At 39.9% G+C, this 15,000-nt stretch overlaps 2 protein-coding genes across 2 annotated transcripts in view; both read right to left on the bottom strand.

Moving 5' to 3' along the window:
• Positions 1-2,983, bottom strand: part of gab2 (GRB2-associated binding protein 2) — a 56,409-nt gene extending 53,426 nt beyond the window's left edge. The window contains exon 1 of the mRNA XM_080025301.1: positions 2,736-2,983. Within this exon, the coding sequence (XP_079881427.1) occupies positions 2,736-2,807 (72 nt within the window). The 5' untranslated portion in view covers positions 2,808-2,983. The remainder of the gene's footprint in view (positions 1-2,735) is intronic.
• Positions 2,984-4,362: 1,379 nt separating this feature from the next.
• The window catches only part of nars2 (asparaginyl-tRNA synthetase 2, mitochondrial), an 11,253-nt gene continuing 615 nt past the window's right edge, over positions 4,363-15,000 (bottom strand). The window contains exons 2-14 of the mRNA XM_080053480.1: positions 14,470-14,579; positions 13,659-13,779; positions 12,964-13,104; positions 12,680-12,760; positions 12,314-12,408; positions 9,643-9,775; positions 8,567-8,665; positions 7,670-7,707; positions 7,505-7,571; positions 6,238-6,375; positions 5,392-5,489; positions 4,611-4,637; positions 4,363-4,508 (exon numbers count right to left, since the gene is read on the bottom strand). Of these exons, the coding sequence (XP_079909606.1) occupies positions 4,364-4,508; positions 4,611-4,637; positions 5,392-5,489; positions 6,238-6,375; positions 7,505-7,571; positions 7,670-7,707; positions 8,567-8,665; positions 9,643-9,775; positions 12,314-12,408; positions 12,680-12,760; positions 12,964-13,104; positions 13,659-13,779; positions 14,470-14,579 (1,293 nt within the window). The 3' untranslated portion in view covers position 4,363. The remainder of the gene's footprint in view (positions 4,509-4,610; positions 4,638-5,391; positions 5,490-6,237; positions 6,376-7,504; positions 7,572-7,669; positions 7,708-8,566; positions 8,666-9,642; positions 9,776-12,313; positions 12,409-12,679; positions 12,761-12,963; positions 13,105-13,658; positions 13,780-14,469; positions 14,580-15,000) is intronic.

Raw genomic sequence — 15,000 nt, forward strand, 5'->3', positions numbered from 1 at the left:
TAGGGATGACTACTTTGTCCACTTGTGTGAGGTCTATTATGCCTTTTGTGTGTGAGTTTTTTTCCCAATCTTATTGTTTATACAGTAACTGCTATGAACTAAGCAGGTTTTTTCCTCTGTACCATTGCAGCTGCCGTTCCAAACTGACCACGGTGGTCCCTGTGTAAACACTAGCTTTAAGTGGAAGACAATGAGGACATGACAGGATGGGGTTGTGTGTGTGTGTGTGTTTGTCTCTGTGTAGGTGAATCTGTGTGTGCGTCGGTGTGTGTGTTTGTGTGTGTGTCTACAGTATGTGTATACGTGTGTCTGGTGTGTGTGTGTGTGTGTGTGTGTCTCTGTGTCGGTGAATATGTGTGTGCGTCTGTGTGTGTGTGTGTGTCTACAGTATGTGTATACGTGTGTCTATGTGTGTGTGTGTGTGTGTGTGTGTATATGTGGGTCGGTGTGTGTGTGTGTTGCATGTTGAAGACATTCTAGGATGGATTTCTCCAAATGAAACAGTGTGGATGACATCATGGCACAGTCAGCTGGTTGGAACATGGAGACCAAGGCCCCCGGTAATGCAACACCGTACGTAAACAGCAGACAGCTGTATTTAGAGGAGATTGGCTCATGCTTTTCTATCGGCCCCTCAATAAATCCTATTATCTGACTTGCAGCCCGGCAACCAGCAAGCCATCAGCTTTGGCTTAGAAAAGCTTCATCAAGCCTTATCAAGTTACGTTGCATTTACACGATATATCATAATCGCGAGTGTTATATATGGATCGCGAAGAATGCTTGAACGAAAATAAATGGTGGCCTATCCCGTGTTCCATCCATTCAAGATCTGTATGTCGATGTAATTGGCCAATCAGATGAAGCCCCCTATGTAGACCCTTGTGGCTGAGTTGGTAAAACACATGGATGTAGTAAGTAGAAGTTATTGTATTCAGTCATTATAAAACAATAATTTTAAAAGATATCTCATTGTAAACTCATTCAACAACAGTACATGAACAAATATAGATCTTGGATAACATGAGGTGTTATGTAACGATGCCAACGTCTTGAAGACCACTGAACCCAACAACTGGATCAGACTCAGGCCAGTTTCACACCAGATAGTTAGCTTGTACAGTAGTTTGCTTCCTTGGTTCGCACCAGATGTGAGAACGATACATTGTTCCATTTTAGAACTTGTTAGGATCCATTTCACACTTATCCTTTGAATAATTTCCTCTGGTTTAAATCAGTTGGTTATTAAGAACATTTAAGAATCAAAAGTCAGCATCATGAGCCACGTGATAATGTTCTCTTCACTCATTGGTCAGATGTGTCTGGGGGGCAGGAGAAATAACATAGTTCCTAAACTGCTCTACGATTGGTCAGAATTTCCATGTGGGAAAAACTACAGAAAGAAACTACAGGAAGTAGATTGTCTACCCCATCCCGTAATGCATAGCTTAGCTTAAAGAGGACCTATGATACTTTTCGACTTTTATGACCTATAAACGTTGTTATAATGATTTATAGTCATGTTTAACCATACTAGAGTATCAAGTAATTACGTACATGCATTTTGACGTATTCCCTGCTGACCGTCTGGGGTGGCTGTGCAGAGCACTAAAAACTATGGCAGCCAGTCGAGCCGAACTTGTTCAAATTTCCGGTATGTGTGTGTCACCCAGATATTTTTGCCATATATGGTCAGGCAAGCTCCCAGGTTGCTATATATAGCAGGGGGTGACAACACTAGACCAGTGCTTGCCTAGCTCAGCCGGTAGAGAGATCGTTTACGAAGCAATAGACCCGCGTTCGCGTCCCGCCCGGGCAAATTCATTGCAGACATTTAGAATCACGACTTCCCTTCGCAAGGTAACCAATCACAACGGAGTTGGGTTTGCAGGAAGGGGGGAGGAGGTGGAGATGGCAGAAGCAAAGTGTTTACAGTTAACACCAGGCCTAGGGGTAAATAACATGCAAATAGGCTATTTATTGTATGGTGTCTATGTTAGCTGTCTCAAAGCAAAAACACATAAACACTGTCTGTAGCCTATATTTAAGTATTTGTTTTATCATCCAGGCGATATCGCCATCGCAATATTCAACAATGTTGTTATCGCATATCGCATGTGTTATTGATATCGTGCAGCCCTAATATCAAGGCACATCCAAATGCTTTGCAATAAACAAAACTACAAACTTGTCACGCATCAATACCTGATTAGACATTACCTCATCGTGATCGGATAAAGACAAATGGCAGTTTAGTGTTTGTTTGTGTGTGAGAGCTATTTATCAAATATAGACAGCTGTCAGGTATTACACAAGCTTAGCAACCATATCTCTATGTTGTCATAGGAGCCAACGGGAGGGTGGCCTTCCTTCCATAGGCTATACACAGCTTGCAACTGCATTTTCGTATCAAACAAGGATTTATAATATTGGATTGAGACTATTTCAGAATGAGAATCCATACTAGCATGTGTGGCGCGTCCCGAGCAGAAAGAGGAGTGGTCTTCTTGCCTTGTTGTGGGATGCACCTGCTAGCCTACACACAACTGGACTTTAAATATCCCAAGTTTGCCCCCCACATGCATAGAGCTATCTCTAGATGAAAATGAACGAAACAAAGGGCGATACATTGACACACAGAGAGAGATAGATAGCCTACTAGATCTATTACTCACGCAACATAAACACTCGTATAGAGAAAAAACTAAAAAAAAGTGTAAAAATAATTCACTTACATATCTCCGCAGCTTTTTCTCCGGTGGTGACTTCCGAAGCCAGCCCTGGAAGAGGATCTCCCCGCCGCTCATGATTGTGTCTTGGTGCAGTCAGTCAGTCAGTCTCTCTCGCTCTTACAAATGAACCGGCCTGTCTGTCAACTAACTATAGTACATGACGGCAATATCCAGAGCGCTGTATTCTTCTGTTCAAAGTAGCGCTGCTGCCGCTGCTGTGTGTACCACCGGGCTCCCACTGATAATGCAGTGTGATGATCCCCCCATTTAGAAAAATCAAAATCAAAATCAAAGTAGTACTTCTTCTTGGTTGGTTCGGAGAATGTTGTCCGGTTCGGTCGTTCCAAAATGGTGCGTTCGGTGCGTAAAAATTCCAATTTGGAACTGGGTTCAAATTTGTTTTACGCACAGAGCTCGAGCCGTGGTTGGTGTAGTGAGTCAAAGTGATGCAGCTGTGTGTGTGTGTATGGAGCCCGGGTGAGGAAGTACCGTGGGGGTGTCTGTCTGCAGTTTGTTTTTCCCCTCAACTCACACCCCGCCCACCTAGCAAAGATATGGGATGGGCCGCTTGGCGAGATGGACGGACAGGATGGGATTGGGAATACTGGCCCAGCCCTCAAAAAAGTATCTTTAAAAATCAACCCAAATGGACTATTAAATAATGGAGGAACCAATCGATGTATAATATTACTGTCGGCGTTCACACCAAGCATGTTTTAAAGTTATGCGGTTTAAGTCTAATACGGAAACGCAACTGGGTCAAACTTGTGATGTTTTTAAAGCCTACATGCCCCACCAAAGAGATAAGTATGAATTTCAGCAAACACATGGAGATTTATTTAAAATGTATTCTGTGCTTTGAAATACAGATCAAATTAGTGGAGTCATCAGCTGCTTAGTAAAAATATGTTTTCAATTTGGTGGGAAACAGCGCCATCAGGTGTTGAAAAACCTGACTTCACGAAAAACCAATCGCTGATAAATATGGAAGTTGATAAGGTTAAAGCAACATAGATTTTATGTAACTAAACCATGAGAAGCAAGGAAATACATTAACAGTGCATGAATGAATTTCCTTATCATAAGAGGCTGTAGTAAAATCAAGCATAACTGATGAGAGAATATATCTCTAATACTAATGGTGAAGATACATTTTAAGCATAGCTATGATATATATCATCATGGAACTTTGCCAGTCGATTACTTACGTTAAGACAATAGGAATTTGTATATACTCTTTTCATAAATGTTTATATAAATTTGAACATTTGGCAATATTATCAAACTTATTATTCGTACATTTACACATGCTTCAAAAACTGAAATATATATGTTTGATGAAGCCAGAGTTAAAATTCTTATCTCATTTTAACAACATATAAGTGTCCAAATTTTTTACAGAACAGATTTTATTTTGATACAGTAATATTAGAAGGCAAGTTATGGAAGCGAAGAAGCAAGAACTCTCAAAAATTGACCAGTGCTTGAAAAAAAACTATTTTTAATATCTGCAGCGTCTCACCTTCAAGCCCAAGAAACGAATACCAAGGACAACATTTTTTGAGTTGAATATTTATTTATTGTTTTAGACAGACAGGCTAAAAAAAAATCTACTAGATTTGAACGTTATTTTACAGAAGACAAGAATTGGAAAATCTAGGGAAAGGAATCACATCTTTAATGTTGTCAACTCCCAGAATGCATTGCAGGTATCGCTCAAAGCCCATTCCGAAGCCGCCGTGAGGGACAGAGCCAAAACGCCTCAGATCCAGATACCTGTAAAAAAATAAACATCAAACAGTCATTACAACTCTTTTTGTTTGTAGGTATATTCATTTTAAAATGTATTCTAATGTGATTATATATTTTATTATTTACCAGCTATAGGTGTCTGCTAATCCGGCCCTGTAAAAATATGAGAATCAATACAAAAACTTTTGGTAGACATAAACTTAGAGACAAACAATACATTTTCTATCATCATTTTCAAATACCATCAATCTCTGTGCAAATGACAATCATAATAAACTTGATTTAGTAGCGTTCATAAACACAGGATGTTCCGGTCCGTTTGCCGTAAATCGTTTTGTCTAAGTTCCCGGGCAATCGTACTCGAGAAAAGGCATACAATAACAATAACAACTATATAAATAAATCATTATTTTTACTCGTTTGCTGTTACATATATGATATAGCATATATTATGATCACCACAGGAAAAATTAGACTGTTTCATACACATACTGTACACATAGAAGGTTCCTCAGAGCAAGTTTAAGCAGATATTAGAATAAAGATATTTAGATGTACACCAGAGCGGATAACCAACTTTAATTGTGGTACCTATGTCACTGTCCCATTTGTGTTTGTGTGTATGTGATGTCTGAAACTGTGTAACGGAAGCTCACTTTTAAACTGCGAAACAAGTCTACCTATGACTTACAGGTACAAATAAAGTAACCTGAACCTGTGTGAATGTCGATAGTTAGCCTGCTATCGGTGTATGAATGTGTGTGTGAATGGTAACGTGGGAAAGGGAAACAGGTGTCCCTTGCAAAAGAGTCTTCGGACTCAATGGGATATACCTGTATAAATAAAGGTTAAAAAAAAAAAAAAACTGAACCTAGATATATTAACACAGGGCTTCCGGTGTTCTTACTCTTCCAGTCTTGTAGTGAGCAGACCTAGCCTTTCCTCCCTCAGCGAGCCGCCACACAACTCTCCCACTCCGGGCACCAGCAGGTCCACTGCAGCTGCCTACACACACACACACACACACACACACACACACACACACACACACACACACACACACACACACACACACACACACACACACACACACACACACACACACACACACACACACACACACACACACACACACACACACACACACACACACACACACACACACACACACACACACACACACACACACACACACACACACACACACACACACACACACACACACACACACACACACACACACACACACACACACGAACACACACACACACACACACACAAACACACACACACACACACGCACACAGTCACGGTCCGGATATACAAATCACTGCGATAACCCAACTGGCATTACAAAGAAGGAACTCAAGGGTTAAAGGTGGAGTCAGCTGATTCTGGAGAACACTCGTTGTCAAAAAATATTTCCTCACGATCCACTACCTGTCCGTACTGTGTGTGTGCTGAAAATACAGTAATAATACACAGCCTAGGCTCTGTAAACATAACGGGTATGTTGCTAGCTATGTTGAGCCCCCTTTGTTTACAGAGCCTAGGCTGTGTATTAACACCACATTTACTTTTCTTCGCACACACACACACAGTACAGACAGGTAGCAGATGGTGAGGAGATATTCACTGATTTTGACAAAAAGTGATTTTGCCAAAAATAATTCTCCAGAATGGCTGACTCCATCTTTAAATCATTGATTCTCACTGCATTTTTTAACAGAGGAACTAACTACGTCCTACTCACTGTATGCGCGGGACCGTCCCGGTTGTCTCTTGCATAAAAAGGCTTGAGATCGTAGGGATAATCAGTGACAAAGACTGGAACGTTGCCACAATGTTTCACCAGGTATTTCTCGTGCTCTGTTTGAAGGTCACAGCCCCACTGTGGACAGGAAATGCTAACGTCAATATGGAATCATATTGTTAAAGTAATGTATTAGCTAAAATCAATATCCTCGTTCATAAATATGTCCTCATTGGTGTACAATCACCTCTGCCAATAATCTAAATTATCTTCCTGAGCAGAGAATTACAAATATTAATATTACATTTTCTACATTGAGAGGGTATGTCTTATGGAGGAATCCATGTTGGTTGGAATGTCATGAGGTGCATTGTTTAAAATTTAGAATTGTTCTTGTCCTTGAAGGCCGCTGTAGCTTCTGTTATTATTCAAAAGGGGAGGGGTTATCCAGGGAGCGTTGCAATCTAGAACTTTCTTGATGATGTCATAGTGCCCCTTTAAGGTGAGACACTGTAGGCAAAAATATATTTTTTTTTTCAAGCACTGGTCAATTTAGAGATGTTTGGGCGATTTTGCTTCCATAACATGTCTTCTTTCATACTAGTATAAATGCAATATCCAAAATGTACATGTAGGTGTTTTTTTGACTAAACCTTGTCTGTTTGCGTCGGTATATTTCTCCTGTAAAACCATCTAAACGGTCATTATCTCAACTTTTATAATAGTTTTGTTTTCAATACTGTTAACCAAAAATCTCAACTTCTGAAGCACGTACATCAACTTAGCTTTCCATAATCATTGTTAGCACTATTCTGAAGGTTATTACAGAAGGATTTGTCCATGTCCTGTTCATTGTCTGATTTATGATACATTTTCTTATTTAAGAAAATAAAAAAATAAAACCTGAACGTAGTATTTCTTTATTTATAAAATGAAAAAAGGCTGTATCCAAAATACGCTGGAAAAAAAATATTTAACTGCTATTTAAACTTTATCCAACATCTTGATTTCTGTTTTTTTAAGATATGCAATTGTACAAATAAGTAGTAAGATATTGCCAAATATTTATTCAAACATTTCTGAATAACGTTTAACACAAAAAATAATTGTTTTAATGTAAGTAATCAACTGGCATGTTTCTATCCATAAGTTGAATGTTACCGCATTCACATGCAGTGTCTCGCCTTCATAGCAAATATACAGTGGAGGAAGATATCAAGTTAAAACATTTAAAACAACGTTTTTAAATAAAACTATCGGCACTTACATCTGTTGGAAAGGCAAATTTCTGAGAGCTGCGGTTTAGGATGTCGATGGCTTCACTGTAGGTAATGCTGAAAGTAGAATGAGAAAGTATCACTCAAGGACTCCAATGTTTGACGAGTTTATTTGTATAATTCAATCGTTTAGAAAAAAATACACATGGACTTACACAGGGAATTTCTTCTTCATCATAGAATCTACTGTGGCCTTAAGAAGGAGTGTGTTGATGCAAAAAGGAAAAACAAGTTAATTCATATCAAATATTGTTTTATAAAGAGCTAGATCATTTATCTGAGTTAATGGTGCTGCGAGGAACTTTCAGTTTGTGTAAATTCTAGAAACCTCTTTGGACAAAAGCAATAGTGTTTTTAATATGCCAGCTGTTGTTCCTGGGTGAATGTACCCATGACAAAGGCATTAAGAAAAACTATATAAAAATAGCATTCTTTGCACTGATGGTCTCATTTGAGAAATATTTAAAAGTTCCTCGTAGCACCTTTCTATAAAATAATAATATATATTGTTTTATTAATACAAGCAAGATACTTGGCATATATAAGCTTTGATGACAAGACTAAAATAATATTCAAAAAACATGCAAAATAAAATAAAAATACATACAAATACATACATTATAGTTATAGAAAAAAACATTAAGTTAATAGGATCCCTTGAGCAATTAAAAAGAAACAAATAGTAAGAATATTTATATGGACAAAATGCCAAATCCTATACACACAATCAATATCAATACTTGAGGCGGTTGATATTGAGCAAAGGCTGTGAATACTTACTCAAGTGATTTCTTCTTTTATTTTTAATACATTTGCAAAAATATCAAACAAACATTTTTTTAAAGTTCTCATTATGGGGTATAATATGTTGAATTTTGAGGAATAAATAAATAAATACATTTAAAAAAAATTCAACCAGCTTATTCCAGGCTGTAACATAACATTAACGAAATGTGGAAAAAGTGAAGCGATGTGAATACTTTCCGTATGCACTGTAGAAGGAACTGTATTTAACTGTATGTGAGTTCAATTAATTGACTTTCTGGACTCACCCGGTGTCCAGGACTGACATGCTTGTGAAACAAATCCACGTCCTCCTCACATTGGGCCAAGACCTGCTCCGTGGTGGCTCTGAACATGTCCTCCATGACCTAAAGGAGTGGGACACAGTTTAATCATTAAAGCTCTCCTGGGTAACTCAGTGCACGGGCAGTAGTATACTCACACAAGGTAAGTGTACAATTTAATCTTCAAGGTGGAGTCAGCCAGTTGTAAAAATCACTTTCTGTCAAAAAAAACCAGTGAATATCTCCTCGAGATCCGTTACCTGTCCATACTGTGTGTGCGCTTAAAAAGAACACAGGTGTTAATACACAGCCCAGGCTCTGTTAACAAACTGTATGTTAACAAAAGGGGACCCACCTTAGCTAGCAACATGCCCGTTTACTGAGCCTAGGCTGTGTATTAATACCAGATTACTTTCCCCTTTACAGACAAGTAGTGGATCATGAGGAGGTATTCACTGATATTTACAAAAAGTCATTTTGACAACAAGCGTTCTCCAGGAAAAGGGATCTTTTATTTTCATAGCATGTTAAGATGGTTTTCAGAAAGGTTCAACATCATCTATCGTTTACACACAGATATTCTGAGTGAAGAGCAAGTACTGTAACAGGCTATAACATTGTAACTAGTGCGCTTATTTGATTGACATGGAACAATATTGTATTTGAGGACAAGGACATGGGCTCTGTTCGAAAAGCCCTACTAACGTCCTTCTCATACTAATTCTGACCTCAATTTGATTATGTAGTGGTTGTGCTTGTGAGTTTGTGCATGAGAAATGCCTGGATGAGTTCTAACTTCCGGGAAGATTTTTTCTATGGATCGATAGGTTACTTTTCCTACTCAACACACACTGCCCCACAATGCATTGCGTCTTTTCAAACGAAACAGAGTTTCTTTTTTTTATTCTTTATTGCTTCTGTATACTTCAGTGTAAACGGTCCGACGAACCACGTATACACAATCGATCGTTAAGTAGACAGTATGGAGTATATACATGTTTAGTATGTAGGGAGGGAGGACGTTAGTAGGGCCGTTTGGAACACAGCCATGGTGTTCCTACCTTGGTGAGATCCTCTATGGACTGTGTGAACGAGACCTCGGCCTCCACCATGTAAAACTCAGCCAGGTGGCGTCTGCTTTGGGAGTTCTCCGCACGAAACGTTGGTCCAAATGTGTAGACTCGAGAAAAGGCCCTGAAAGAGTATGAGGGACAAAGCGTCATTAGAAATATACTAGAGTATAATGTGTATTTGTCTGTCTCTTAAAGGTGCAGTGTGTGGAGGGAATTGGATTTTTTTTTACTTGGTAGAAAATGGAATGCAATATTCATAAGTATTTTCATAAGCCTCTCCGGTAACCGTCACTTTATCGCGGTGGAGAGATGTGTATGTCCCTTGTATTGAGCCTAGTGCTCCTGATAGGGTCTCCAGAGGCGTATTGGTCTCAGGTAAGGGACTGATAATGGTTCAAAAAGACCTCATGGACGATGGTGGTAGAAGAAGAGCCGAGACCCAGCCCGGTGGAAGCCTCCCTACTGGGATGGAAAACTGACTGTTGTCTCTGCTTATGCACCGAACAGCAGCTCAGAGTATTCGGCCTTCTTAAAGACCCTAAACTGAGACCTGGGTGGGGCTCCGGTAAGGGACTCCATAGTTCTGATGGAGACACCTGGAGAGGCGTGATTGGGAGGAACGGCCTTCCTGATCTGTTTGTTATTATACTTCTGTGCTCGTCATGGTTTGTCTACTACTAACACCATGTTCCAACTAGGGCTGGCCCGAATGCCATTTTTCAGGCTTCGAATATTCGTTGGTTTTTCCGAGCGAATATTTGAATATTCGTTCCAGAAAAACACACCATCAAAAACAACATAAAAAAATAAATAAAATTTAAAAAAAAAAAAATTAATAATCCCTATATACTCCCTGGAACCAATTTTGACAGTATCTGCATATTTTGTTGAAGATGTACGTGCTCTGAGGTGAAGTAATGGATGCGCTATGACACTTAGTGATGTAATATCCTCCTAAACAAGCAATACTACTACTACTACTACTAACTTTTATATCCAAATGTAAAATTAGTTGATGACATTATATTGCAGTACTTGCTTCTTGCAAAGAAAACATTTGAAAAAAAAGAAAAAAAAAAAAAAACGAAGCTCCGAATACTAATTTAAGCTCCGAATACTAATTTTCCGAACGAGTATTTGAATATTCGAATAGTTCGGGCCAGCCCTAAGTTCCAACATAAAGATGTTCAAAAATAAGTGTAGGGGTAACAGAGCAACTGACGACCATCTGGTTGGGAGATGGGTCAAACGTTGGAGGAAGACTCTGGACGGACCCAAACGGGTCGTGCATGTGAACTGGGAACATCTGAAGGAGGCCCGCGTTCAAGCGATCTTCAACTCACACCTCCAGTTGACCTTTTCTGGCATCCCTGTGGAGGTTGGGGGCAGTGGTCGATGTTCAAAACTTCCATTGCCGCCAAAGTTGCGGCAGGGAGCTGGTACCACAATGTCTTAGGTGCCTCAGGGGGCTGTGACCATCAAACACTGTGGTGGATACCGCTGGTAAGGTTGGAGAAGGACTTTTGGTCGGCACCAATGTGTTTCTGGAAGTCCAGCACCTCAGGAGGGGGAAACGGGGAACAATCCAAGCTGTGTACAGTAAGGAGGGTGAGCTCAACTGACGAGGTCATCTGCCAGTGGAAGGAGCCCTTTGACGAACTCCTGAATCCTTCTAACTCGCCCTCTATGGTAGAAGCAGAAGTCACTGAGTCAAACAACTGCACAGTGGCAAAGCCTCGGGGGTGATGAGACCTAACTCCCCTGTGGGGGGTTGGCCTCCGCCATAGCTGCTTTTTCAGTTTGTTATATTTATGGACATATCTAGATAGGAGCAAGGCCACCATGTTGCACCGCCATGTTTCTACAGTAGCACAGAACAGAGAAACTTTACTGCCTTACGCGTTTTTATATATAGTGGGCGTCCTGGGGAAATGCACCTTTTGGAAGACGGAGAAGAAGTACAAAGATGAATTTAGTATAAATAACTAAATTCATCTTCACTTCATCACTTGATATTGTGGAAATATTTAAGGCAGTGGTGGATGAAGCCATCTTTAGTAACAAGCTTCTTGTCCTTGAAGGGCTCGATGATGTTTTGTCCTCCCAATGGAGCCTTGGAGGCAGCGCTGCCTGGAGCAGCCTGGAAGGCACTAACTCTAACCCTAACCATAACTGTAAGAGCCATTTTCCATTTATGTTGTAATGTCTGTTTTGACTACTGAGTGTTGCTGCCCTATTGTGGGCACAGGGATAAAGGGTATGTCATTTGGGTTACCTCTGTTGTTTGACCCCGGAAGGGCATACGTTTTTTGACCGCTAGAAGCATCTCAATTGTGACAGCTGTCGTTATGTCACTGAGGATCCATCTGAATGTATTCCGTATTCACATGCTGTGACGTTGAGGTTGTGAGCTAGTTTCAGTTGTAGTCTGAAGCCGGCGCATGACGTCACAACCAAATGTTATGCGATTGGTTGGCAGATCCAGAGTGGCACTGGGCGGATCCAATAGTTTTAAACTTCAACAGACACCCGCCTTTAAGTGAGTTTAGGTTTGTCAATTACAGCACTTCCAGACCTTCTGTACTAATGAAACAAAGTATGATGGTCTGGTAGGACCAGGCTACTACTAGCACATAGACATTGGTGTATTGAATCTCACCCTGACATCACTTCCAGATGAAGTTGCCCAGACACAGTCAGGAACGTCGGGACAGAGAAGAAGTTTTCCTCTTCCGCGTTTTCTGGGCCTGAGGGCTGCGGGAGAAGCATTATATTAATATTATTATTATAATTAATAATATTTAAGTTAAAAACAATGTAATTAATCCCTTTGTTTACATCTGAGCTTTGATTGTGTTCTAAGGTTATTAAAAAAACTTTTATTTTCAAGCAATTACATTCTAATGAAACCATACTTATAAATAAATGAAATTCCATTTCCACTAAGTCTTTTCTGAAAAACACTAATTCCCTGTACACACTTTTAAACATAATAACGTTTTTAACTACGTCTGTGCATCCTCACCTCAACCTGAAAGAGTTCTCCTGCCCCTTCACAGTCATTCGAAGTGATGACTGGAGTGTGGATCTGCACAAAGCCATTTTCCTACGGCAAAAAGATGAATGAAATTATGAACAAAAAATCAAGTCAAATAGTCAACGTTTTTTATTGTCAGTTCTGATATATGCAAGACATACATTAGAATCGAAATGGCATTTATCTCCGACCCCAAATAGTCTTTCTCTGTAATCTGTTAAAGACCCTGGCAACCCACATGCACCAAACATGTCCTCCATGTTAGTTCTCACCTTGAAGTAGGAGTGAATGGCTGCGGTGGCCTCGCTGCGTATTCTCAAGAGGGAGCTAGAGGCATTTGTTCTACACCTGAGATGAGGAAACTGGCGAATATACTCCAGACTGTGTCTCTCTTTGATTTTGAAGGGGAAATCCTGAAAACAAAAAAGACATTGCTACACTCTTAAAAGATGGAGTCAGAGATTTTGGAGAATGCTTGTTGTTAAAATCACTTTTCTTTCAAAATAAGAGAATATCTCACAATCCGCTACCTGTCTGTACTGTGTGGGTGCGCTGAAAGAAAATCTGGTGTAAATACAGAGCTTAGAATTTAGCACTGTAAACTGGTGCGTAAACAAAGGGTATGTACACAAATGGGCCCACCGTAGCTAGCAACATGCATGTGTTTCGGACCCCAGGAAGACTAGCTCTCACTCCGGTGTGTTGCTAATGGGGATCCTAATAAATCAAATCAAATCAAATCAAAAAAAATGTGTACAGAGCCAAGGCTGTGTATTAACACTGGTTTTATTTTCTATCAGTGCACACACAGTACAGACAGGCAGCAAGCGTTCTCAAGAATCGCCAACTCGACCTTTAAAATAAATGTTCTATTGAATAACCACATTGGATGTTAAAGAGATAATGTGTTGGTTAAAGTTAACAGGGCACTTCAGTTTAAATGCGTGTGTGAATATATTTTACACACCACAGGGTTACATTCTCCAACTACATGTATTTTTTCGGCTTCCAGCTCAACCGGCTGTTTCCGATTTGGACTTTTCTTAAGAACACCGGTGACTTCCACAGCGCTGCCGAATGTGAGCAACCTGCAGAGAGACAGAGTGGGAGGGAGAGAGTCAGTGTGTTATTGTTTTTTTTTTTTTTTTGGCATTTTCAAGCTTTATTAGATAGTACAGAGTTGAAATGGGGAGACAGAGAGGGGGGGATGACCTGCAGTAAAGGTCCACGGGTCAGATTTGAACCTGCGACCACTGCAACGAAGGCCGGAGCCAATATGGTACGCGCTCTATCCACTACACCACCAGAGCGCCCGAGAGAGTGGGTTTTAAAGGTGGAGTCACTGATTCTGGAAAACGCCTGTTATCAATTCAGTTGTCGTCTAAATCTGTGAATATCTCCTCAAGATCTGCTACCTGGCTGTCCGTACTGTGTGTGTGTGCTGAAAAAAATACCAGTGTTAATGCACAGCATAGGCTAAGTAAACGGGCATGTTGCTAGCTATGGTGGACCCATCTTCTGTTTACACACCAGTTTAAAGGGTCTAGGCTGTGTATTAACACTTCATTTATTTATTTATTTTATTAGCAAACACAGACAGTATGGACAGGTAGCGGATGGTGAGGAGATATTCACTGATTTTGACAAAAAAAAAAGTGATTTCGACAACAAGCGTTCTCCAGAATCACTGACTCCACCTTTAAGTTTGTTCACCTTTCATACCTTAACACTGAATGGTATAATAATAATAATTCAAAAGGAATACAACAGATTCTTACGGATGGTTTAGCTCTGAGCTGGCCACGACCTGCAGCGACTGCAAAGAGCTCCCATCGTTCACATGGAGAAAGAGATTTGCCTTCTGAGGTCTGACGGAGCGGACCCAGCCCTGCACACGGGAAAACAAATCAACAGTACAGTTAGCTTTAGGGGTTCATTTTCCAGCTGGAAATGGACTTGGAAATGTGTGTTTTATTTTTTTTTTAACTATAATTTCAACGTTACCTGTACTACACATACACACACACTCTCTCGCTCTCTTTCAACAGTACAGTTCGATGTTCCCTTGGCCGTTGATAATACAGAAATATATGCATATACAGTTCATAAACCAATATCTCCAGTACACATTCATTTTCTTTAATAAATTGCCATCTAAATGTACATTTATTTAAAAAAAAATTTACACACAATTTGGATGGTTTCACATTTAATTTTTAAAACTTCACCACAGCATTGTGCTAGTTGAGACTCAGGTACAATATTAGTTTGATAATAGATCTTTGGAAAACAAATTACCAAATCATTTC

The sequence above is a fragment of the Ammodytes marinus genome (assembly GCF_949987685.1).
Source record: "Ammodytes marinus genome assembly, chromosome: 3".
Taxonomy (NCBI): domain Eukaryota; kingdom Metazoa; phylum Chordata; class Actinopteri; order Uranoscopiformes; family Ammodytidae; genus Ammodytes; species Ammodytes marinus.